This window comes from Apteryx rowi, unplaced genomic scaffold (assembly GCF_003343035.1).
Source record: "Apteryx rowi isolate R43461 unplaced genomic scaffold, aptRow1 scaffold_240, whole genome shotgun sequence".
NCBI lineage: Eukaryota > Metazoa > Chordata > Aves > Apterygiformes > Apterygidae > Apteryx > Apteryx rowi.
The window spans coordinates 913326-937513 of NW_020448753.1; the positions used below are offsets into that span (position 1 = coordinate 913326).

The 24188-nt window shown below is 39.5% G+C and overlaps 2 protein-coding genes across 13 annotated transcripts in view; one reads left to right on the forward strand and one right to left on the reverse strand.

Annotated features, from left to right (window-relative positions):
• The window catches only part of RAF1 (Raf-1 proto-oncogene, serine/threonine kinase), a 48057-nt gene extending 38787 nt beyond the window's left edge, over positions 1 to 9270 (forward strand). For 7 of the 8 annotated variants that reach the window (XM_026066435.1, XM_026066430.1, XM_026066433.1 and 4 more), the window contains 5 exons: positions 970 to 1016; positions 2436 to 2554; positions 5263 to 5394; positions 7110 to 7244; positions 8112 to 9270. In XM_026066435.1, the coding sequence (XP_025922220.1) occupies positions 970 to 1016; positions 2436 to 2554; positions 5263 to 5394; positions 7110 to 7244; positions 8112 to 8252 (574 nt within the window). In that variant the 3' untranslated portion in view covers positions 8253 to 9270. Of the gene's footprint in view, positions 1 to 969; positions 1017 to 2435; positions 2555 to 4196; positions 4249 to 5262; positions 5395 to 7109; positions 7245 to 8111 lie in introns of those variants that run through there. The other variant, XM_026066437.1, reaches the window with a different exon arrangement.
• On the reverse strand, positions 463 to 23993 carry MKRN2 (makorin ring finger protein 2). 5 transcript variants are annotated; one of them, XR_003253591.1, is made up of 10 exons: positions 23903 to 23993; positions 23248 to 23376; positions 21424 to 21596; positions 20377 to 20681; positions 18885 to 19099; positions 17175 to 17285; positions 14103 to 14247; positions 13261 to 13416; positions 6256 to 6420; positions 463 to 844 (listed from the first exon to the last, which is right to left on the reverse strand). XR_003253591.1 is itself a non-coding variant. In XM_026066439.1 (9 exons), exons 1-8 carry the CDS (start codon positions 23926 to 23928, stop codon positions 13273 to 13275), a joined length of 1248 nt encoding a protein of 415 aa, XP_025922224.1. In that variant the 5' UTR covers positions 23929 to 23993; the 3' UTR covers positions 463 to 844; positions 13261 to 13272. The 5 variants fall into 5 exon arrangements, 4 of the variants coding, with proteins under 4 accessions (XP_025922224.1, XP_025922223.1, XP_025922225.1 ...); XM_026066439.1 differs by lacking the exon at positions 6256 to 6420; XM_026066438.1 differs by lacking the exon at positions 463 to 844 and having other exon boundaries at positions 5407 to 6420.
• Positions 23994 to 24188: the final 195 nt, after the last annotated feature.

Below are 24188 nucleotides of genomic sequence, written 5' to 3' on the forward strand. Positions count from 1 at the left end.
AAAAAGGTTTTACACCCTGATCTGTGTTAAAAGACAGTTAAGATGGTAAAGTCAAGCACTCAAATGAAAAAGTAAAGATCTTGTGCAGTCTTAATTCAGCACTGTTGTATGCATTCTTACTTTCATGTACTATTTTTTGCATGGACTCTTGCCTTAGCTTATGTTAGACCAATAGTCTAACATAACATATTTAACAATGAGCTTTTCTGTACTGTATTCCAGCTTGGGGTCTTACTGGAACACTCTAGATGAGATCCTGTTCTAAACACAGAATTACTTCCCCCCCCGGTGTTACTTATAATATTGCAGTGTTTTGGCAAGCACTAATTTATACTCATAGTACTTCTGCGAGGTGAGGGAAGGCTATTCGTTCCCCTTTTACAGCTACAGGGCTCATGCACACAGATAAGTCTTGGAAACATGCTCTAGACACCTGAGTTGAGATGGTAACCATCCAGTTTCTCTTGCAGAACTATTAATGTTTTAATGTTCATAGCATAGAAGACACATTTGCTGAAGCTGTCAGTGCTCATCCGTTTTGTAGATCGGAACCCAGGTCTCCAGTCAGACACCCAAAAAACTAGTAACGTATATTGTTACTGCAACGAAAGCAGTTTGTGAAAAGTGACCCTTAGCATAGCATACAAACTTTGTTAGTGTCGGGACAGAATCCGGTTCCCCAGGGCATTATTCAGCTGCATAACCCTAATGCTGCTCTCTCTTCCTGCAGTTCCCTTCTTGCAGAGCTTCCTCCTCCCATAACACGCAGGGCAGTAGCTTTGCAGTCAGCTAGCGCTTGCTTCGTTTCTCTTTTTCCCCAGAGTAGACTCATCCTGTAAATTGACTAAAGCAAGAGAGCAATGAAAATGGAGTTGAGTATATCATGAACTGCCACAGTGTCTATCAGTAAATTAAAAAAATATATTTTATATAAACAACCTTCATTACAGCACTTTTTTTCCCCCACAGCTATTTACATGCAAAGAATATCATCCACAGAGACATGAAATCCAATAGTATCCTTTTCTAATTTAGTCATATTTCCTTTAATGTGAGGGTGAATGGTTATTAATATGGAGCGCTTTTGTGGGGTTTGAAATAGCTGTTTCAAATGTATGTAACTTATTATATAATGAGTAATTCCTACTGATGAATAAGAAGCCACTTTTTAGCAAGGACTTGCGTAGAACTTGCATGCTTACTTTCCTCGTTGTTGTAAAGATGAAATAAAGATGTGCAACAGTGGCACTTCAGAAGTGGTCCATTTTAATCTAATAGTGTTTATGCAGTGTATTTCTATTATACAAATACTGTGTTGGACAGAAGCTGCACTCTTTACTTGATGGGGCCGCGTGCGAGTGCATGCTTATGTATGCACGCACATGTTTTGTTACCATTTCCCATATTTTTAACTATTTAAAATGCCTTCAGATGATTTTAGCAGAAATAAAGCCAAAAATCTTAATTTAAACTCAGGAAAACAGAGGCTTTACCAATATATTTCTTACAAAGATATGAATTTACTAATACATATGGAATAAAAATGTTGTGAACTGATGTCTTTCACCTTTGAAAATTTCTGCTTTTGAAACTGCTAAACAGAGTATCTATTGAGCTACATAAATAGAAATTTCCTTTCATAAAATGTGAACAGAGTGTTTTGCAAAGGTCATTGTAAATAATACACCAAATTCAATAGTTCTTTAAAGTAAAAGGAGTTTCCCATTTTCAGCTAGGCTATAAGGATAATCATTTTAGTATATAGGAGTTTAGTATATAGTTGTTTAGGAGTTCAATTCCTGATAATTGTAACAACTTCTGTGAAAATTTTCCCCTCAAATTATTATACTTAATGAGAAGCAGGTGTTTGTCCATCATGCTTACACATCTGACTCATCTTTTTGAACTTAAAACATTCTTAAATATAATTGTAAAGTGATTCTTCTGAAAATAGCTCCAGCAAAGTGCTAGCTGTCAATCTTTGTAGAAGTACCAAATAGCAGACTTGAGTGTTTCTTGTTGAGAGATTCCTTAATTAAATCTCAGAAGATCTGCAAGAGTGCTTCATGTAAATAGTTGTTTTTTTTTTTTTGTTTTTTTTTTGTTTTTTTTTTTGAGTCTCTGGATGTCATTAAGTCCTCCTGAATCATTGATGTTTTGGTGAGCTAGAACAGAAATGAATGGTGTTAAAGATAAATGTACAAATAATGCTGAAACATCTAGTCTTGTTTTGTCTTGAGTGTTAACTCTGTAAATATGAATGCTGTAAAAAAATTTTTTCTATATTTAAAATACAATTCATAGCAGGTACGGAAAATAAGCAGTAATCCTGGATAGTCGACTTGTATTTGTGATGACTCTGAGCAGACCACTTTAATCATGTCAGAAAACACAGTTCTTTACTTTTCTACAGAATTTCTTTAACAAATGTTTAGATATATTTCTTCATGAAGGCCTCACAGTGAAAATAGGAGACTTTGGTCTGGCGACTGTAAAATCCAGGTGGAGTGGATCTCAACAGGTGGAACAGCCCACTGGTTCAATCTTGTGGATGGTGAGAAAAGTATTTTACTGCTTTTAAATAGTTTTCTTTTGTTAATACGTATTTTGTCAGTTGAAGACTGTAACTCATATTGTATTTGACAAAGCTTTAAATCAAAATGATTCTTAATATATGCTATTAGTACTATGTAGACTTTTATTCCAGTGATGTAGGACAAAGAAAAGTTGAAAAATGAAGTGCTGGAGTGCTTAGGTGTGTCGAAGTAGACCCCATTCCCCATGTGAATCTGATTATTCTCCCTGAGAGTCTTGGAGGTGCTGCAAGCAGCCAGGGCAGAGTTCGGGCTGCCGGTAGGAGTTCCAAGGGAAGAGGAGAACCTTTCTCCTGCAGTTAACCTGCCTTTCCCCAGACGGGCTTGTCTTACTGCAGAGCAGGATTTAACTGGATTATGGTGGCTTTGTGGGATTGCCGAGACTCTGTCGTTCCCTGTGTTGAGTACCGCAGCCTGTTCTTCGCCTGCTCCCTGCTGGGGACTTGGCAACGTCCCTTCTTGCACGCTTGCTGAGCACACGTTCAGTGGCACTAGCACACCACTGGGGAAAGGATAGGGAGCGCTGCTCAGGGCAAGGGGGTGAGCACAATTTATCTTCGGTACTGTGATATGATGCCCGATGCACACCAAGGTACTGCTTTTATGCCCACTAGTACTGCTTACTCTGGATGAGATAGTTGCAATAAGTTTTGAGACGGCTCAAAACCATTGCAGATGAACATCAGTTCGTGCACGGGCATTCTTGAGCTGTACTGAAAAGCTCATGGAATTCTCTTTTTGGTAGTGTTACTGCACAGTTCTTGCTTGAGTGAAGGTTCCTAACAGTTGTCTTTACAAATTAATTTCTGTGGGAATTTAAAAGCCAGTTCTCCAATTTTCCTTCATAAAAACAATCTGCAGAAATAATAACTCTTCAAATCTGTGATTTGAACAGAGTAAATGGAAAAAATTGCCAATTATCAGGTTAAAAAGTATCATCAAAATCATTCAAAAATTTCTTACTGCACACTGTGGTATTAAATATTCTTGTGCAGTTTCACTTGACCCGTTTTTGTTAATACTTTGCAGTTTACTTAGTTTCAGCACGTAGACTGATTACCAGTATTTTCTGGCTCCCAGGTTAGGGCATGCAGCTACATTTGCGGCATTTACTTCATCAAAGTGTAACAAAATAAAAATGACTTGCCGAATGCTAAATAATAGTACAAATTAAATCTTAGATTTTTAGCACTGAGCTGATGTTACTTAAACAGTTTAAGGTGTTACTTAAAACAGTTTTCCTTTTTAATATTTATATCTTTTTATATTATGAGGCTGGCAGCCTTCATTGTTGCTTAAGTATTCATATTTTGAGAAAAGTCGGGAAGTATTCATTAAGAATACCAGGATGCTTGGCCAAGACTTATTTGTGACACACAAAAATATATAAATAACCTGAAACAAAATTAGAAAACTGGAAATAGTTTTAAAAAAGAATTACACCTTTCTAAGAAGTATTTAAAAACTAACTTGTTCAGTAGTATGCGTATATACATAAAACAGATCTTGAAAAAAAAAAAACCCACCCACACTTCTGCTTTTTTTTTTCCATTTTTTTCATTTTAATCATTTATTGACCAACTCTGAGTTTCCATTACACAGAAAAGAGATGTCGATCCTGTTTCTCTGAAAGTTGATACAACTCTTTACTGAGGTTTGTGTTGTTCTCATAACTGTAGTGGGATACTTTAGTTAGTACCCTTTGTTCAGTAACTGAGGGACTGACTTAGCTTTCCTATTGATTCCCTAAGATTTTTTTCCTGTTTTGGTGGTTTAACATTGTTTCTTCTATGTTCTTTAGCTTCAAGGCATAATTCTACTTTGTTCTGCAAAGATGCTAGAACGCTTCCTCATTTCTTCCCCAGTCGTCATTGTATATATTATTTCACATTTTGCTTTCACATTTCATGTAAATGTTTTCAATAGTGATTTTAGTAGAGATTAAGTAGATTAAGTCTGTATTAGAACTGATTTATATTACTTGCCTTTTCTGGGTTTTCTCATGAACAAATAGATTGGACATTGTTAAATGTTTGAAATAATACATGAAAATTGGGGAGCACTTAAGTTAAAGTTGTGCTGGAGGAAGGATCTGAGTTCTGGTAACAATATAATGGAGTTGTAGTTGTCTAGAGAAAAATATATTTTACTATGTGTGAGTGTGCTTAGGATTTATTTATTTATTAAATAAAGTAATAATTTGCATGTGTGCAGCTGGACTCAGGGGGAGCTTTGTGGAACTTCTGTGCTGAAGTACACAAGGAGTAGTGCTCTTGTCAAGAAAGCATTTTTCCCCTTTAACATCTCTGTCCGTTTAAGAATTGATGGTGAGAGAATTGATCTCAGTTGTGTGCAAGATGTAATAAAAGTCAGTGTATATTGCAAATGAGAATATTAATCATTTTTCCTAATAGTAAAATGCTTTATTAAATTCAAATGGCTTTTTTTGTTTACTCTCAACTATATTGTTTTTATAAGATGTGGAATAGCACCGACTGAGCTTTTCTAGAGCCATAGGTAAAACTTATCAGAGGTCTGAGGTATCACTTTGTTCACTAGTTTTTGGTTGAGATCCGTCTCTCTGCTTTCCATTCTACTTCTCTTGTCCCTTCTGTTTCCATGTTCGGTTAATCTTGCTTTTAATTTGTTTCTTTTTCTTCTTCTAAAGGCACCAGAAGTGATACGGATGCAGGATAGTAACCCATTTAGTTTTCAGTCAGATGTCTACTCCTATGGAATAGTATTATATGAACTAATGACAGGAGAGTTGCCTTACTCCCATATAAACAACCGAGATCAGGTAAGAAACATATTTCTCGGAATATTGCATTTTATTTCGGCTCATAGTATGTCTTGCTTTCTTCAAGAAGTATAAGATGAAAACAAATGCAAAACAAGAATTGAAATGTTTACATCATGCTTCATATCAGCAGTAGATCTGCCTAAAGGAATGTTTTACAGTAAAATCAACAGTGACAATTACTAAGGGGAAAAAATAATTTCTTGTTTAAAGATATTTCAAGTGCTCTGTTAATCTATTAGGGCTTAAGGCTTTTACTAAATCAGTAAAGTCTTGGTATTTTATATATTAGCAGTTACATGAAATTTCCCTTTTGATGTTAAGAATTCTGCTCTTAGAAAAGCAAAGTTGGATCCTGTGCTTTTTAATAAGTGAAAAAAAACAATGGCTCTTGTCAGACCTTTTAGCATTGAGTGTTAGTTTGTGTGAATTACATTCTTTACTAAGTTTTATTCTTACCAAGTCAGTTAACAGATAATTATAAAGAAACACATTAAGGATCGAGACCTCAACTGTTCTATTTAGTTGAATGCTTTTGCTTAGCATGTGTAGAACTAATTCATCATTGAAGCTTTTCTTCTGCAGGGCATGAACTTAAAGTAGATCCTTTTGAGCTCTACTTTGCTGACCCTCAGTGGATGTTTTTTGTTTTGTTTTTAAATGAAGATCTAATAATGAACAATGTGTGTGGGGAAAAACACTAGACTTCAGCCCCTAGGATGTTTTGCACTTTGTATTCCAGGCAGGAGAGGCCAATTCTGTTAAGTTAGTTTTTGTTATTTTGTAGGTTGTCCACAAATTGGGAAACTAGTGTTTTACTTCATAATATTGAAATTATATGCAAGCTTTAATGATCATTACCATTGCAAAACATGTTACACTGTTGCCATTCAAATAAGTTTTCTGGGAGGGAAAGAGTATTTCCTGGAGAACTATATTAAGACCTTATTTAGCAACTTGGTAGTGTTGAATTGACTCTCTTTGGAGACGTTAGACATTGCAAGAGAAATGATGACACAGTTAGTCCTGTTTAAAAAAAAAAAAAAAAAGGCACTGTTTTACCATATTTATAGTCTTATCAGTATGGTATAGTCAACTGTTAAGGTAACTGGAAATCTGATGAAAATCGTAAATGATAACTGTTAACTTTGACTCAAACAAAGAACCTATTTTCCAACACAAAAAAATCACTTTACTGCTGTTCTCAAAAGAAACCCAACCCCAAATACTTATCCTAAGCAAAAAAAAAACCCCAAACCCCCAAACAAACAAAAAAACAAAAAAACACACCTTCATTCTGCATTAATTATGATGACCTCCTGCAACTTGCTGGTTATACATCTGCCCTCTCAAGGTATTTTACTGATGCCTGAAAGTACTGTTGTGCTGACAAACTGAGCTGTCATGCCAAATTGGCTGACAACCAATAACTGTTCGTGTTGAGTGACATTTGCCACTATTCTGAATGCAACAGTACCTTCACTTGCTGAATTTTATAAGCCACGTAGTGTCACTTAGATTGAATCATGTCCTATATTATACAAAAGCAGGACCGTTCTTTCAGTTAACTTATTTTGACAAAGCTACAAGGCTCTGCCTGTGCATGTGCCTTTGGTACTTGTGCTTAATCACTTTGGGACACTAAAGCCTATCAACCAGTGAAACAACTCTTACAACTTTGGTGTTTTTGCTACTTCTTTGTTCTTCTTTTTCAGATTATTTTTATGGTTGGCCGAGGGTATGCTTCTCCGGACCTCAGTAAACTGTACAAGAACTGCCCCAAAGCAATGAAGAGGCTTGTAGCAGATTGTTTGAAGAAAGTTAGGGAGGAACGACCTCTGTTTCCACAAGTAAGTGTTTTTTCACTAAGTAAATGTATAATAGTTTCAAAGTATTTTATAAATAGCCATTAGCACGTGAACCATTCTAGATGGATACAAGAGTCGCTTCAGAAAATGAAAGTAGATGCAGGAATACAGTGCAACCGGCTTCTTATTTTTGTGTTGACTCTCATATACAAAGCAATGTTAGACCAATACTAGAAAAATTTGCTTTCGACAATTGACCCTTTTAAGAGGCAAATAAAAAAACTAATAGAAATAAAGCCTATCTTTATATCTATGTTTTATTTTAGTGCAGTATTAAGGGAAACAAGTGTACTTGCCTTCCCCACAACTTGAACAAGCAAACAAAATCCATTGGGGGATCTAAATTCATCTTGCAGTTTTCAGTATGTTTACAAAAGATACTTTACCTTATCTTGCCATTTTAAGGATGAAGGTACTTTCTTGTACTCATTAAATACCAGCAGATTTGGGAAAAATACCCTCTATCTGTTACAATCAAGTATAACTTTTTCTGTTGTTTAAAAGGTTCTGTCTAAATTTTGTTTTCTAAACAGTAAGTCTTTTGGGCAAATTGTGCAATTCTTTCCTGTTACTGTCCTGGAGATTTGTATAGATGCTTGCTACTTGATCATGGTGTAGATCAGAAGTATTGTCCTGTCCTCTAAAACGAGATGAGGCTCCCCCTAGCAATGACATGGCACAGTGATTGTTCAAACTGGCATATTGCTGGCATATTGTTTTAAATGCCTCCAAATAGTGTACTGCTGCTCTTATAAGATGCTTAAAGCCACAAATAATCAAGATTTAAGACTAAAAAGACTTCAAGTAGCTGTTTCTAACAAGGCTTTTCTTCATTTTTGTTTTCCTCAGATACTGTCTTCCATTGAATTGTTGCAACATTCGTTACCCAAAATCAACCGGAGTGCTTCTGAACCATCTCTGCATCGTGCAGCCCACACAGAGGACATAAATTCTTGCACATTAACATCTACAAGACTACCTGTTTTTTAGGGTCGTGCTCTCCTTCCCTTGTTCTCCCCGGAAATGGGAAAGGAACAGAAATAATGGAAGTTGCTTTTAATGCCTCAGTGTACAGGATCAGTGCCAGCAGGATTATCTGCATCCCAGTTTTAAGAACAAGCTGCTAAGGATTTCTGCAGTTCTTACCCTGCAGGGACATAGCTCCACATTGCCTTTTTCTACCATTTCTTTTACTGGGATAGAGTTAACAGACTATAATCAAGAGATCTATTACTATTTTTTTAATAGATGCACTTGAGCCTTATTTTTCCCATACACGGAAGAGATGGATGTTTCTTTGGCAGTGTTTCTGGACTGATTTGAACCTGTTGATAAATTGGTATTTTTAGAGCAAGGATGGCTTGACTTGGCATTTGAGGAAAGATAATGCATTATGGTGCTCTTTGATTGCTCCATGCCATATGCCACTTTAAGCTGGGGGAGTTTTGCCTGAAATGGGTATCTGCAAACAAGACTGAGGGAAGAGGAAAAAACTTTCTGGAAATCAGCTCCTGCCTAAGAGCTTTCATCAAGCCAATGAAATAAGTTAAAATGCTAATTCAACACACAATAGTTTTGCAATAGTTTTGCACATAGAAGAAAAACTCTTGCAAAGGAACAGAATATATTCTAAACTGTACTGCTCAGAGAAGGAAGCTAGCCAGTCTTGCTATGGTCATCTTCAATAACTTAAGCAGCTTATTTTGGTACTATTGACTTGTTTCTTGCAGCCCAACGAGGTGTTAAGTGCGGAGAGACGGGCTTTTGTGGCTGAGAAAAAGCTAATTAACATTATCAGTATACTTCTGCAAAATGAGCATAGTCTTCATCCCATCTGAAGCTGTCGTCAGAGAGATGCACTATCAAGAGGAAACTGAGCATAAGCAGTTTTTCTTGCTGATTTGGGTTTTAATTTTGTTTTTATTGCTCCTGAGAAAATGCATTTATTGTAAGCCAAGGTTCCTCTGATTATCTTATTTTAATAAAATAAATTAAATTTTAGGTTTAAGATTCAATGTCATCATTTAATGTACTAACTTGTATATACCTAGCTGTGAAAAACTCAAAGAAAGGACATTCTGAATACTTCTTTTTAAAAGTTACTAGGTTAGATACTAGCAGTTTCCTGCAAAATCACACTTGATATGACAGCATATAAGTATGTTTCCAATCACTTTCGTTACAAGATGGTTCTTATTCTACTGTCATAATCTTACGGCAGCATCAGCTTATTTTAAGATACATATATTAATGTACTTTGAAGCTATTTAACTGCACTGTTTTTGCTCTGCATTTCATCTTCCACAAGTCTGTTTTTTACTTAGCTGGAAGTGAATGTTTTGTCATGCCTGAACTCTACAGATCACAAGAAATAGGTGGTTTAATTTAAGAACTTTTGTTTAATAGCATTCTGTTTAAGTATGTTCATTAGGGAAAGAATGGAAGCCAAGTTTCCATCCTTGGAATGGAAGCTTGGGATTTTATGTGCTTCTCTGTGTATGGGGCTGCTATCCTAAAGTGTTGCTGAAGTCTAATGAGTGAAGAGAAGTGATGGCTGTAACCACTGTTATCTGAGTCTAGACTACTGCCTGAAATTTGTTAGGCAAAGTGGAGATGGTTGCTGTGAATTTTTACCTACTTACATATGCAATTCTCAACTGCCTTTAACAGAGTCAAAATAGTCATTTCAGCTTCTTAATTTGCAAGAGAAAAAAAACACAAAGCTATTATGAAAGGGAAGAGAAGAACTTCAAGCAGTCAAGCAAATTAAGCCTGAAAGGTACTTAAAAATTATAGCTAAACTCTTTGTCCTCAGAATAAATGTTAGGCCAAAGCTTAGTATAAAATTAGATGAAGGGCAAAATATTAACCCCTGGGTAATCACTGAGTGTGACCATAAAATTTGTGTGTTAAAAGAAATACATTGAGGAAACTGTGTTCATATAGTTCTTTATGCGATTTAATGATATTCTTGATATTTTAACTGCAGCCCTCTCTAAACTTCATTTTTACCTCACTTTACTGTCATTTTAATAAGAAAATATTTTAAAAGGAAGAGAACTGGAAAGCACTTTATGCTGAATTCAAAAACCCATTATCTCTTAATTTTTAAAGCAGGTTATGTACCTCTTTAAATATTTTTGATAAAAGCAAGAAGATTAATTTTGACCAGTATGTGATGTCAACTTAAATAGATGAAAGCTGTTAAAATGAAGAATTTAAAAGGTCTGTTTCTAAGCCTTATTGCTCTTGCATTAAAACTTGTCTTTAATGTAGTCCCTAGGCAGTTTTGAAAAACAAGCTATTTATCTTTTCAATTTCAGGCTACTGTTACCTGGTTTATGCCTCTCCTCAGGGTAAAGTAAATCAAAAATATCCTGTTTAGCTATAAGGTAAAGAACATGCTCTCCATTGAGTTCTTTACATCCCCCCCCCTCCAGTTTGTTACTGGAAATATTAATCTCTTCTGAAACAAATGTGCAGGAACATGCTAGAAAGACGCTTCAGCAGGGAAGCTAAGTGGGGTAAGTATTTTGAGGTAGAAAGTAATGTCTAGGCAAGAATTCTTGAATATTCATCTCCTTCTTGGTAGTACTTCATCTTATTCCTTCATCTTTGCAACTAGTGATGAAAAACTACACAGCAATGTGACTTACTTAATAGAGTAAGACCTTGGTTAGTGGCTTCATATGCCAATCTTAAGAAACTAAGTTGAGAAATAAGAGGTCATAGATCCTCCTTGGCTAAGGACTAACTGCACAATAAGCATTGGTAAGCATTAACTTTAGGATAGAAATAAATTTGGGGGAAAGTGATACTTTCTATGTCTGAACAGAGTGCAGTAGTTTGCATGTTCAGTTTTTGGGAGCCAGCAGAGGTGGAAGTTCTCCCTGTTCTCCTAGAACCCTTATAGAAATGTAACATTTTCATTGAGGAGGTTTCTCAGCTTCAAGTTTGAGTAGAAATGCCAGCGAGCAGATGAAGCAACTAATCCTGGAGTCAGTGGCATGGGAAGAGTACTATTCTGAATGTCTGAACCTGCTCTGCTTGATGTCTATGCCAGTGCCCCAAAACCTAGTTCATGACCATCAAGGGTTTTTTTTGCAAAACTACTACTTCTCCTTTAAGTATACTTTTTTTTTTTTTCCCCACAATACAAAGAATTTTTGTCTCCTCAACAATCAAGCCTTCTGAGATGCTCGAGTCTTGAAACATGTCCTATGCAGACAAGCAGCCTTCCCAGGTAGGCAGTCTCATCCTCTAAATATGAGTTAAGTTGCCCTTCTTCTTGATTTTAAGATTGCCTGCTGAACTGGCTTGAAAAAAGCCATACTTTGCTCATCAAATGTTTCAGTGCTGTGTTATTCAGTAGGCATTTAAGTTTTTGTCCAGACCAAATTTTTAGTTTTAATTGCAAAATTAGCATAAGTGACTTAGGCAGAACTAGCTTGCTGTATCAAATTTCACAATCAAATTGCTTTTGCTCAAAGTGTAATTAAAAGCCAAAGCTTAAAGCTCAAAGCTTTTGCAACACAAACATAGATTAAAAGTTTCAAACTGAAAAACAATTCACTAACATGGGACAGAAGTTGTCTCAGAAGAGATGTGCTGTAATGCCTACACTCCTGCACCTTTAACTTTGTTGTCCTTAATCAGAGAGAGGCAAATGAGCAGGAGGAATCAGAGCCCTGCTCAGGAACTGTTACACTGGAAAGCAGCCAGCTGCCAAAAGCGGAAATAAGACTATGACAGCGAGCACTGGAGACAGTCTGCACAAAAAGCTATGGTGCAGCTATGCCAGAAGTTACTTATATGGGCAATAATCGAACCTTTACCTCACATCTATTAACAGCGCCTGCTGGTTGTGACTGGGGATTGGGGATACAGGGAAATGGAGTTATTCCAGTAATATATTATGGTTTCAGAAAGACAGATACCTTAATATGTTACAAATACATAGAGAAGGAAAAGCCTAAGCATCTACCAGCCACACAGTTACAATGAGCAACGTAAAAACTAATTGCTTCTCCTGTAACTGAAATGATTTATTTTGTACAGTTACAAACTATAAGATCATTGACATAAGGAGCCCAGAAAATAGTTTTGGTTACTTCATTTAGTTTTGGCTACTTCATTTAACCCAAACCAAGGGTTTCCTTCATGTTAAATACATTTGAACTTGTTAAACTGAACAAAAATTGAAGTATTACTTTTGCAATGAATATTGAGTTACTTATTCCCATTATATACTTTTAAAAATCTGATCTGTGTTGTAACTTAATTTTGCTGTATGGTGTGATTCCATTGTTGGTACTACTGCTCTGCCTGCATATATTTATCAGTATAGTTGTATTTGCTTTAGAACATCTGTTGTAAGGGATGCTTCCTCTCAGTATACACTTAATTAAGATAAAACACATAAAACAATGGTAGGACCCAAAGTTGCACAGTCTTTGGCAGCCAGGCCCCATTACTGAATTATTCACTGTAAGAATACAGTAAACTTTTTTTTTTTTGCTTCCTTAAATTCTAGGTACTTTGAGGTATAATGTATTAGGCTTTTAAATGTCCCGTTGAAGAAAGAAAAAGCTACACTGACCATTATTCCTAGTGGATTTTCCTAGATATACATTAGTTGACTTAGGAAGGAAAAACAAACAAAAAAAGCTACCCCAAAACAGATTTAGCAACAGCCTTTAACAACTGTTTAACAGTTTAAGCTTTAAAGGGTAAGAGAGGAGCTGTACTTAACTTACACTACCACTCAACTTACAAGACAGCATGTTAGGCCAAAGAAAGAGAGACCCCTTGTGGGATTAAGGGATTTTTCCATGCAATCAATTTAGTTTTTGCATGGCAACAAAAACTCTAAGATATATTTTAAAAGTTATCTATCCGAAAGATTTACCAGGACTCCACAAGTAAACCACAGGGCACATTCATTCCACCTGCACTGTAAAAAGTAAATAGATAGCTGGATTGCTATACAAGAAAGCACCTTTAGTTCTTTTTATTGAGAAGTAGCAGAATCTTCATCAGCCCCAGAAAGGTGCATGAAAAGTTCTCCAAGTTCTGTTACTTCATCATCTGCGCTGGACACAGTCCTACTTTCTCTGTCTTCAATAAAGTCCCAGAGGCGAACAGAATTGAAGAACTGGAATAGAAGAAAATTGATTTAGCATGAACCAGTGCTGGTCACAGTTTAATCAAAATACTTTCCCATAGCAGTCTTACTGCTTCATTTAAAAAAAAAAAAAAAAATCATGTCTGGAGTTAAGACTCAAAAGCTGGGTTTGGGCTAGTATTTACTAACACCCTCCCCAATACTTGCAGTTAAATTAAGTTCAAGGTGACAACCACTCTGTTTAATGTTACAATGTGAATAACAGTTTAGGTCAAACTACCTAATATTATAAGCTATATTTAACTACTCTTAAAGTATTAGGCCAGCCTTAATCATTCAGAACAGTGGCCAAGCAATAGCAAATATCTGAAATGGCTTTTAACCATTTTAGCAGGTCATACTGACAGCTGTATGCTGTTAAATGAGATTAGTTTTTAGTACTATAGGTGAAAGCTCTAACTGTGGAATTCCTTTGAAGAAAAGTTTGCAATTAGAAGGAGTGGTTTAAAAACAAAAACCAAACTAACATTCTGCTATTAAATGAAAGGTAAATTCTCCCCTCCTTAATAAAAAAAAAAACAACCCTTTGCCTTGAGAAAAGTTGAGAGAAGTTTTCTTGACTTCTTTAGTGTTTCATATAAAGCATAGACTTAGAGAAGTATCACTTTATATTCTAAGAGTGTTTTTAATTACAGTTGACTTGAGTGTTCCCTTACCCGCACAGTCCCCTCGGAGCTGAGCTGTTTCCTTGGTTTTTCAGGTTCGGCTCGCCTGCCGTCCGGATAAGCATGAAGGTAAAGACACTTTCCTCCAAATGGGCATGTTCCTTTTCCTTGTTCGAAGTACTTGCACGCTTTTTTCCTGGTTTGATTAGAAGAGAGAGTTATGCCTTCAGGTAGTAAGAAAGTAAATAATACAGTTCAGGCTCCCTCTGCTCAGGCATAGCTCCACAGCTGCTCACCTCGTCCTTACTTAGTGGTGCAGGTACTGCTCCTATTAACACACCAAGAGTTTTGCTCTACTATTCCCTGATAGCAGGGAAAATAAATGGTAAAGATGATTAAAGGTGAACAAGGGAATACGTAAGACAGCAGCACCTAATGTCTAAAAATCTCAGAACAGGGATGCTTAAAGAATGCCATCTATCCCCCACAGAGATGCATTTTCATCATAATGAACAAAGCTATTTTGCTATTTTTCCAGCATTCCTCCCCCTATACTTTCTACCAGTTCACTTTTATGAACCAGTTCCTCTCATCGTCTCCCTTGGAAGTGCTGGGACAATATTCTTAATTTGTTAACTGAAGTTTCCATCAGCTTTATTGTTCAACTAAGCCATTTGGCTGTGTGACAATTTTTATAAAGGTGCTCCTAATCATGCAATGTCCTTTTATAACTGTACTTCAGGGGGACATTAATGGATTGTTCTACAGTGAAAAAGAAGAGGAAACTATAGATAAATCACTATTTAATTTGTAACCTTAACACATAAGTAGTGGTGAAAGTGATTCTTAAGACCTCGATACAGTCTATCAAATAGCAACTAACTGAAGAAAGCTCAACAACAAAAAAGAGGCAGTGTATTAAAAGCAAAACAAACTTGTCTTGGTTTAGAATAGAAGTGGTGACTCCCAGCTTTCTGGGTCTGACTTTTTCTGAACAACCTCCTACCTAAACATTCCTAACCGCTTTGTACAAATTCTACTGGCAAAGGAGCGTTTTCATTATAATAGGAGTCATGGTCAAACATAAGAGAAGTACTGCTAATCCTGTGAAACGTGCGGATTTATGGCTTGGCCTTCCACTCACCTGCAAGCATGTCCAAACCAGGCTTAACTAAGACATTTTGAGCATAAGTATTTCCAGCACTCAACTTCATTACAGTCCAGTCAAATACGCGTGGAGGGGCTGGGGCTGCGCGGCCTGGCCCAGCCCCACGGCCCGGCCCCGGGGCCCATGGCACAGGCAGCCGCGGCCACTGCTCCTCGGTGCTCGGGGCAGCCAGAGCTGCCACCCGGCCCTGAGCTGCAGCGCGCTGCTCAGCGCTGAGTGGGGCTAGGGCATCCCGCAGGAGAGGAAGATAATCAAGCTAGAGAGAGGGTGGAGATCACTAATGCCGCTTGGCAAAAACGGGAGGGAAAGGTACTGTATTTCCAGGACTTACGTGAGAGGGGTAAGAATCATGGTCACAAGAATTTCAGGAGTGCCATGTTTTGTTCTTTCAGGTAGCAACATTGCAAGTCTTAGCAACCCCCTTTGGAAGCAGACATTTTGTTTTGATCATATTCAGTCTACCGCTCCAACAGAGCACACGAGCATGTTTTTAATGAAGTTGCATTTTTATTTTTGCTAGTTTAGTAATTTGGCACTGTTGAAAAGCCTCCACTCACACTGCTGAATCAGAAGGCTAGGAGCACCCCTGCTTTTAGCTCAAGACTCCCCTGTAAGGAACATTTTTATGAGCGTGTTTTTCATTCCATGTAATACCACATCATCGAGTTAAACTGACTGCCAGGAGATCTATTCATAAAGAACTTAGGCACAGAAAATTGTGTGTAAAACAGTGCATTATTGCACTTAAGCAAAAAACCCTTTATGTATTCTAATTCCCTCTTTTATACAAGAGTTTGACAAGAGTCAAAAATCCAACTTCTAACACTACCCAACATCACTATTCTAATAAAAAAGGTTACCTTATTTAGAACATGGGCATTTTAAAACTGCACTAAGCTTTGAACACAAAAGCCATTACCTTCAAAGTCCTTAATAATTTACAATAACAAAAACACAAGAGGGGTGGGATATTGGAAATAAACAGTATCCAAAGATCCTCAGTTTAGAGTGAGTGATACTATTCAAATATTTTCCCTAAATATAAGATAAAAAAAGTCTGAATTAACATTTACTGGTGTAGTAATGCTTTCAGTATTTTTTCTGCTAGGTTATAATGTGACTTTAGAAACTTCAAGCTTTCCAAGAAGCTTAAAAGCTAGTGGCAACAGCTGTGCCCAGATTTAAGCTGTGCATGTTTGTTCCATAAGAGGCACTCCAAATAGCATGTTTAAAGGGTTAGTGCACATCACAGAATAAAGCCACACAACCTTTTGCAAAAAAGCCATGACGTGCTCAGTTCAAGCACAAAAAAAGCCCTACTTGTTTACCATCAAAAAGAGTGGGCAATGAGAGAAGGTATGATGATGGTATTTTACTGCCTTGTCATCTAAATAACCCTTACATAGTCCAGGCAAGCAGAGATTTGCAAAGCCATTTTAAAACTATCCTTTAGCAGAACTCCAATGCTCCAATAACCCAGCAGATCTTTTATTAGACAATAAAGGAAATTAATTCATGTAATACTTTTTTCCATTTCCAGCAGACGCTACAAAAGCTCTATGAAGTATTATCCTATATTTCAAGAGACCAGCATAAAAATTGTATTTTCCTTCCATATTTGTTTCCCTTAGTTACAGAAGAGCCTGGCATTCCAGACAGTAGAAAACACGTAAATCCAGCTTCAGCAAGTGGACTGAAATAGCCTCAACATTTCAGACCACAGTAGATTAGAATAACTTCTGATCTACAACTATGACAGGCCTTTGACAGAACTTTGCATAGTAATTGCAAAGTTGTTAAATAAAACCAGTGTGCCTCTAACAGAGATTAGAGTTCTGTAGAATGGTTTATAACTGTGTAAAGAACTTTTTAAAACACATACATACATTTTGATTGACTAAGTCTTAGAGTATCTTAAGAACAGTATAAATAGTACTTGTAGTTAATGAACTTACCCCATTCCCTGCTTAAATGCTTCAATCAGCTTATTTTTCTTCTCCTGGTCTTCCACCCAATACGCGCTAGGAATGACAAACTCTGATATCACACGGCACTCGGGACAAGACCTACATGGATCAAGACAAACAGGCAACGCGCCGTTACCTTCTGAGAGGGCATCCTCCTTAACAAGTTAGCCAAAACCCAGCAGTGTCCTGGCTGAAAGGGAAAGGGTTTGTCACGCTGAAGTTTCAGGCAGGGTTTTACAGACTGGTACAGTGCATACGCACACTTTTTTTTTTTTTTTTTTAATGTTTCAATTGAAATGATCCAATTCTGGGCAGTCTGACTTGCGCTAGCCTGCATTTGTTTCAAGATTTGAACAAAAGTAATAGGCTTTTCTCAAACAAACATGGCTAAACAGTCCCAGTACTCAGAAATAAACTGTATTAGTTAACCACCATGCGAGTGCTGCAGCTCCTGCTCGGAGGCAAGCCAAACCAAACGAGTCACGAAAAAGGAGGGTCTCCAAGCCTTTTGAAATGTGATCTGACTTCTACCAGCACTGATTAGTTGTTCATTTAGTGGTTTTATGAGATGGATTTGTGCATTAGGAACTAGATCATGAATCAAATATGCAACTTCTGATACCTCAACAAGCTTGGGAAAGGTTTTAAGGCTCCCTCCCCGGCCCCAGTAAGTCTTGTAGAACAGCTTTTCCTTCAGCAGACAGTGCTTCCACAGGAGTTCAAGTCCCTCCTCTAGGGTAGCTCTGCAAAGGCGGGTATGCTCACTATTTTGACGAAATGTAAAAATCCGTTTTAAAAACTTGTATTCATATCTAATCCATACTCAACTCTGATTCAAGTGCACAGTTTCTGAAAAAAGTCATAGCTGCTACTGTAGGCAGAAGGTCTCCGCAGCAGCCCACCAGGCGCTCCGCTCCAGGAGAGGCTGTGTTCCAACGAGCCAGCTTTCACTCCAGTGAAATTTATGATGAAGGCTGTGACAAAAAGTCTATTTTGGCAAAGCACTGAAAATATTTCCAACCTTTGCCTCAGGGTATTTGTAACTAGAGAAAGTTTTCTAAGAGGTGTTCAAAAAAGGAAACTGCCCTAATTGGACTTTTAAAGGCCCCTCTATTTCTCCTCTGAAGAGGAGCATGTTTGGAATACATTTTATATAGCTAGAAGACGAAGGCATTGAGTCAGATGCACACAAATGTGCGATCAATAGGACATTTAGCTTAAGCTATAATTTTGAGAAAATCCAGTAATTAAGCATATAGAAAAAAGTTACTATTTTTGCAAACAGGTTGTTGTGGAGCAGGCAAGGGCACAAGTTAACAAGGCCCCAGCTACCTCACAGTCCACACGCACACACCTTCCCCATCGTCAGTGAAACGGGAGAGGAGCAAGTCGCAGAAGGTCAAACTCTTTGCGTTTGTTACAAGACAGCACCATATACATGAACTTTTTCCAAAGAATACCCAATACATCCAGCCCGGCCTTGAAACTTGTTCTTTGCATAGCCATACTCTAAGGTCTTGCAACTTCCAGCACTTGGAACCGGGATTTTTTTGAGCTCAGATCTTATTAATGGCTAATACTTACAGCTACAGAATCTCTTATGACCAGATTTATTTCCAGACAAAGTCAGAGCACACAGGTGAGTCCATCTCACTCACACAGGCCACAGAAAGAACAGTCTGGTTAACCTGAACTTACTTTATGATGGGATTCTCGAACTGCTTGGCACATCTCCACTGCCGGATGCAGGACAAACAGTAGGTGTGATTACAGTTGGAGAGAATCCCAAACCTCCTCTCAGAGGCTGACGGCTTTTCATACACCACTTCCATGCAGATGCTGCACACTTTGTCCTGACTTGCCTGAAAGGCAAAGGCCTTCTCCATCTCATGCTCAAATGCTGCCATACATATCTGTCACAGGAGAGATGTAACTGGTTATTATGGTCCATATACCAGCCTGATCCTTGCAAAACAAGTGTCTATGAAAGGCATGTATTAAAGGAAAAACAAAGAACGTTATGATGAAGGGTAAGAATGCGTACATTCAAGATGCAACTCTGCTCAGCGTAAGGCTGCACTCCTCATTCACCAGATACTATATGAGCTTTACCCTAAATAAGGAATTACAGTCTCTTTTTATTGGCTTTCCTAGAGCATTCACAGTATCCAAGTAGTGACAGTCAATAATCAACATACATACTTTCACAGCACTATAAGGTGAGCCGGTGGCAACGCTTGCATAGTTTTAACTCTTGCTTTTCAACATTCTCAGGACAAGTAACATAAATTTAACAGACTTTGAAAAAGTACACAAAATAATTCCACATTAACAGCTGCATTTTGACATTTGTACCTTCTCATCCAACATGCATCTCTGCTTCCAGAGCTGACTAACAGACAGCAATGGTGACAGGATACCGTGCCAGGTATCAGCTAGCCCCTGGGAGAAGTGAGCACTCCTACCACTGCATGTACTTCAAGTATTTGCTGGCAGCACAAGAGCCAAGATTTAGACCCCTTGGATTCTAGTCCAGGCTCTGTACAATTACAATTTACCACTAAAGCTTCTGGTGTTTTCCTCCTCCGTCCTGAAAAAACTCTTTTTCATCAGCCCTGACCCAAATCAGGCAGACAAGCAGAGAAAAGAGCAGACTCTTGAGCCCATCTTCACCCAACAAATTCCTTATCCAGCCTTCCTACCTCAAGTTCAGCTCCAAAATCTCTGTCCTCTGTTCAGTTTGTTCCTCCTTTACACTGCCCTGAAAGTGGCCACACCGAGCTGGGACATCTGAAGAGGTGACTCAGGAGACTGGCAGGATGATCTCTCTGAAAGCACCAGCTCTCCAGAACTCCTGCCCCCGCTATACATAACATAGCGTTGAGACACCTGGTAAACTACAGAAGATGTTTTCTAGGCAGTTTTAGGGTGTTTTTGGAGAAGGCTGGAGGCAAGATTCCCATTAGGATAAAAGGGAGAAAAAGAAGTTGCTGCGAAAGGCTATCTGCATCATTGCTACCAATGGGTCTAAGTCCTCGATGCCTGAACAGGCCTCTCTCTCAGAATCATTTTACACCTCGACAAACAAAAAAAGCCCTTTGGGACAACAGGCTGCTCTGCAGAACACATCTTTGGATTTCAGAGCAAGAAACCAAGTCTAGATTTCACACTGACTTCACATTAACATTACCATCTCATGAGCCTTCCTCTGCTCTTGGTCAAAAGGGTGAAGTACTTGCAAGCCACATATTTCACACACGTCTCCATGGAGGTAAAGGCAGCGATCTCCGAAGTGGCAGGCTCCTGCTGCGGCGTAAGGGCATAGCTGCTCTCCGTCAACACACGAACTTGCAGCTACCGGATCTTCCAGTCCACTGCAAATAGCTTCCAAATAGGAATGGGGCTTCATTTCCAGATTATCATTTTTGTCACTGCAACATACCAAATCACTTGTGGCACTGGGTTTCTGCTTTTCTTCATTCAAGCCACACAGATCTTAAGAAATAGAAACATAACATGAACCATTCAAGGCACAGCATAAAAGCCACACATGAAGCTTCACATACTTTCTTTTTAATGATTGCCGGTTCGAAAAAATTTTTTCTTCAGAGGATATTTTCTCATCTCTAGGCCCCTTTCACTCACAAACCACAAGAACTTTTACAATCAAACTACCCACTGCAAAGCCCAATTTTAAGGTTTTTTTAGCTGTCTTCTGTTTACAAATAGGACAAAAATCCTCCAAATTCACATGTGGGCAACTGGCACAGAGTGTAATAGGGAGCCCAGGGCGGGGAAAGCGTTGCAGACATGCTAGCAACAGGGGGGCTTGGCTCCCCTGTCCCGAGGCATCAGGCGTGGAAGGACGCATCTGTGCTTGCGCTCCTAAGCACTAGTTCAGTCCCCCACATGGCAACAGCCTGGCACAAAGCAGTCAAGTTTCTCACCATTTCAAATGCCTTCATGTTGAGAACAAAATGCCCCAAAAAATCTGAGGGGCAGGGAATCTTGAAGAAAAAAAATCTTTCAGGGAACACCAGGTTAAAAACCAGCCAGGTAAAACTGATGTGATTAAAAGCTACTGACAGGCATGAGTCTTTAGAGAAGAGGGGCCTCATGAAGCAGGAAGGCACACTACACCTCTCCGGAGCTGTCAGTGAATTATAATTAATTAGAGGTGGAAAACTACCTAACTCCTAGCAAAGATGAGAGGCAGGAGTATTAGCACAGTACTCACTTCTGTCCCTGAGCACTAACGTCTTCTTTTCCCGTTTGCCAGTCTCGTGCAGTTTGCTCTTGATTACCGGTGCGCTGTGCTCTGGGCGAGGATTGTGCAGGGCTGGTGACGACAGGGGAGGCGGCGCAGGACCCGCGGCACCCCCCGACGCAGGAAGTCTGGTGTGATCATATCTACAAAAGGGAAAAGTCAGAACAAACGCTACTAAGATTAAACTCAGGGCAGAGTGGAAATGGATAGGTCCCCCTGATGAATACCTTTGCCTTTATTTAACAAAAATCAAACTGAACAGCTGTCTTAAAAAAGGGTTATTCTGACAAGAAGCTGCCTTAATAGCTTGGTCCCTTTCAAAGCCAGGCCACAAGGTTTCTCAGTCTCCCTGAAACACCTAAGAAAATGGATGCCTCTGAAAGCACACCTGTATTTTCTTCTCCAGAGACATGCAGCATGGCTGAAAGAACATTATTCATGTGGATATTAAATTAGATCTTCGTCACTCCCTCGCACAAACAGGTTTGCTGACATTTCTCAAAGAGGCAACATCAAAATGCTGTGCAGTAACGAGTGATATTTTGTGATCGCTTGTGTTCCCCTCACAAGCGGTAACACAAACTTTATGCCCCCGCACCACAGGCAGAAGATACAATATTTGAACACAGGCTAGGAAAGGACTCAGAATATCCAGCAGAGCTCTGGAAATACACTCCAGCAATAGAACAGAAGCAATCAGTGCAATACAAAGGCTGGTCCAGTAAAGCCACGGACATACCTGAATCCTAGAATATTTTTGAAGGGAACAAGAGAATTCTCCATATTTGTTTCTAGCCCTGTACGTAGCACCCACAAGTTTGCCATACACATGAATAGCTTACATGCATCAAGTACCCTGAACACCAACAAAGCAACTGCAGTAAAACACTAGCACACTCTGCAGCTGTCATTATTTCCCTGTCAGCACACTATGTGGTCCCAATGAATAATAAACTACTCATTCAGTTTGAGCAACTAAAGGAACTTGCAGAATACGCTAACATTCAATCTCCCAATCCAAACACAACTAAGCCACTGCAAATACAACGATGCTGTGTGATCTCCTGTTCTTCTCAGGTGAATGTACAAAGCTTTCTCATCTGTGATGAGAATTTTTGCACGAAGGAGTCATGAGTTGCCCTGTGGCACATCTCTAATGGGATGTAACAACATTTACTAATGTGTAATATTTACTAGAGTATTTCTCAAAGAATCTTACCAAGAGAGCTTTAGGAAAGGGTGGGGCACGTTCTGCTTTCCCACAGAACATGACGGAGTGTGAACAAAACCACTTTGCTCTAACACAGACCTGAAAGTCCTCAAAATTCTGCATTAGGAGCTGAAAGAACAAGGCTACAACCTATGTCACATGAACTGAGTAAAGCACTTCAGAACTGCCTGCTCCCATCTGCTTCAATAATATGAAAAGTAAACAATTCCACCAAATATTATTTGTGCAAAGGTACACATCAAAGGTTCTGTTTTTAATATTTAATAGTTCTTAAAATACTACTAAGAACTGGGTGAAAATACACTTGAAACTTTAAGTTTAATTTCTACAGAGTAAGATAACTGATGAAGCTAAAATAGAGCCAGATTATATTGCATTCATAAGCTGGTTTTGGCAGAGGGGAAAAAAACCCTCATTATTTAATATATCGTTTCATGCCTTTTGTCATTTCAGAAGTCTCATCCTTTCTTGATCTTCCATTGCCTGGAGTTTAAGGCCTACTGCACATGATTATTACTTCCAGTTCTGAAGAACTCGATATCCCCCCAAAGCATGCTCTTTACCTGCACCGAGTTCCATAGGCACACTGTCCCTTCTGGTAATATTTGCAAATAGTGGACGGCTTGCTTGTAGACAAGTCATGTGAGAACAGACACTTGCTTCCCTCCCGACATACTCCTTGCATGTAATACCTGAGGGAGAAGTAGTCACGGTCACAGACATCTTTTGTCAGAATCAGCCTACCACTGGTTTACTTCCCAGAGGAAACTCCGGAGAGCATTTCCGACTCAAACCTGATCTTTGGTCCTTCTCAGAAGGAAAATCCTCTACCGGGAAATGATGCACAAAGAAGCTAAAAGCTCTCTGCACCCACCACCCCGGCTAGCCCCCCCCAGCAGCGCGCACCAGACACCACAGGCACCACCGACGCCACCTCGCGTTGTTTCGCACGGACGCGCTTGGCCAGTCACCAAGCTTCTGGCAGCCGCTGCTGAGCTCGGCGGGTTCCGGGAACGGGAAAGCGCCCCCGGTGCGGGGCCGCGGGGCCGTGGGGCGGGGCGGGGCTGGGCTCCCCCCGCCGGGCCGCAGGGGCAGCGCCGAGGCCCCGGACGGGAGGGGAGGGGAGGGACGGCGACCTTGTCGTCGCCGTGAGCCGAAGGCCCCGAGCGGCTCGGCGGCGGCACCGCCCTGGGCAGGGCCCGGCCCGGCCGCGCTCACCTGCAGGTCACCTCCTTCGTGCTCATCTTCGCCCCCGCCCCGCCGGCGCCGCCGCCCGGCCGGCTCCCCGCGCCGCGCGCTCTTGGTTCCGCTCAGGCTCGGGAGAACGCGGGGCGGGGCCGGGGCCGTCACCGCCCTCCGCCGCGCGCTCCCCGCCCCTTCGCGAGCCAGCGGAGGGGGACGCTATTCCCGGACGTACCGTGCCACTGAGGCGGGCGAGGGCAGGCTAGAGCGCCGCTCACCTGAACCATAGAGGCGAGTGGAGGCCGGAAGGCGGCGCGCTGGG

What these genes read in the sequence shown, in the direction of transcription:
- MKRN2 (XM_026066439.1), bottom strand. Translation starts at nt 23,928, where the DNA reads ATGAGCACGAAGGAGGTGACCTGCAG. An exon ending in GTTAGTGCTCAGGGACAGAA is followed by an intron (nt 20,682 to 21,423) that starts GTGAGTACTGTG and finishes CTATTTCTTAAG; the next exon opens with ATCTGTGTGGCTTGAATGAA. An exon ending in TTCGAGAATCCCATCATAAA is followed by an intron (nt 17,286 to 18,884) that starts GTAAGTTCAGGT and finishes TGATCCATGTAG; the next exon opens with GTCTTGTCCCGAGTGCCGTG.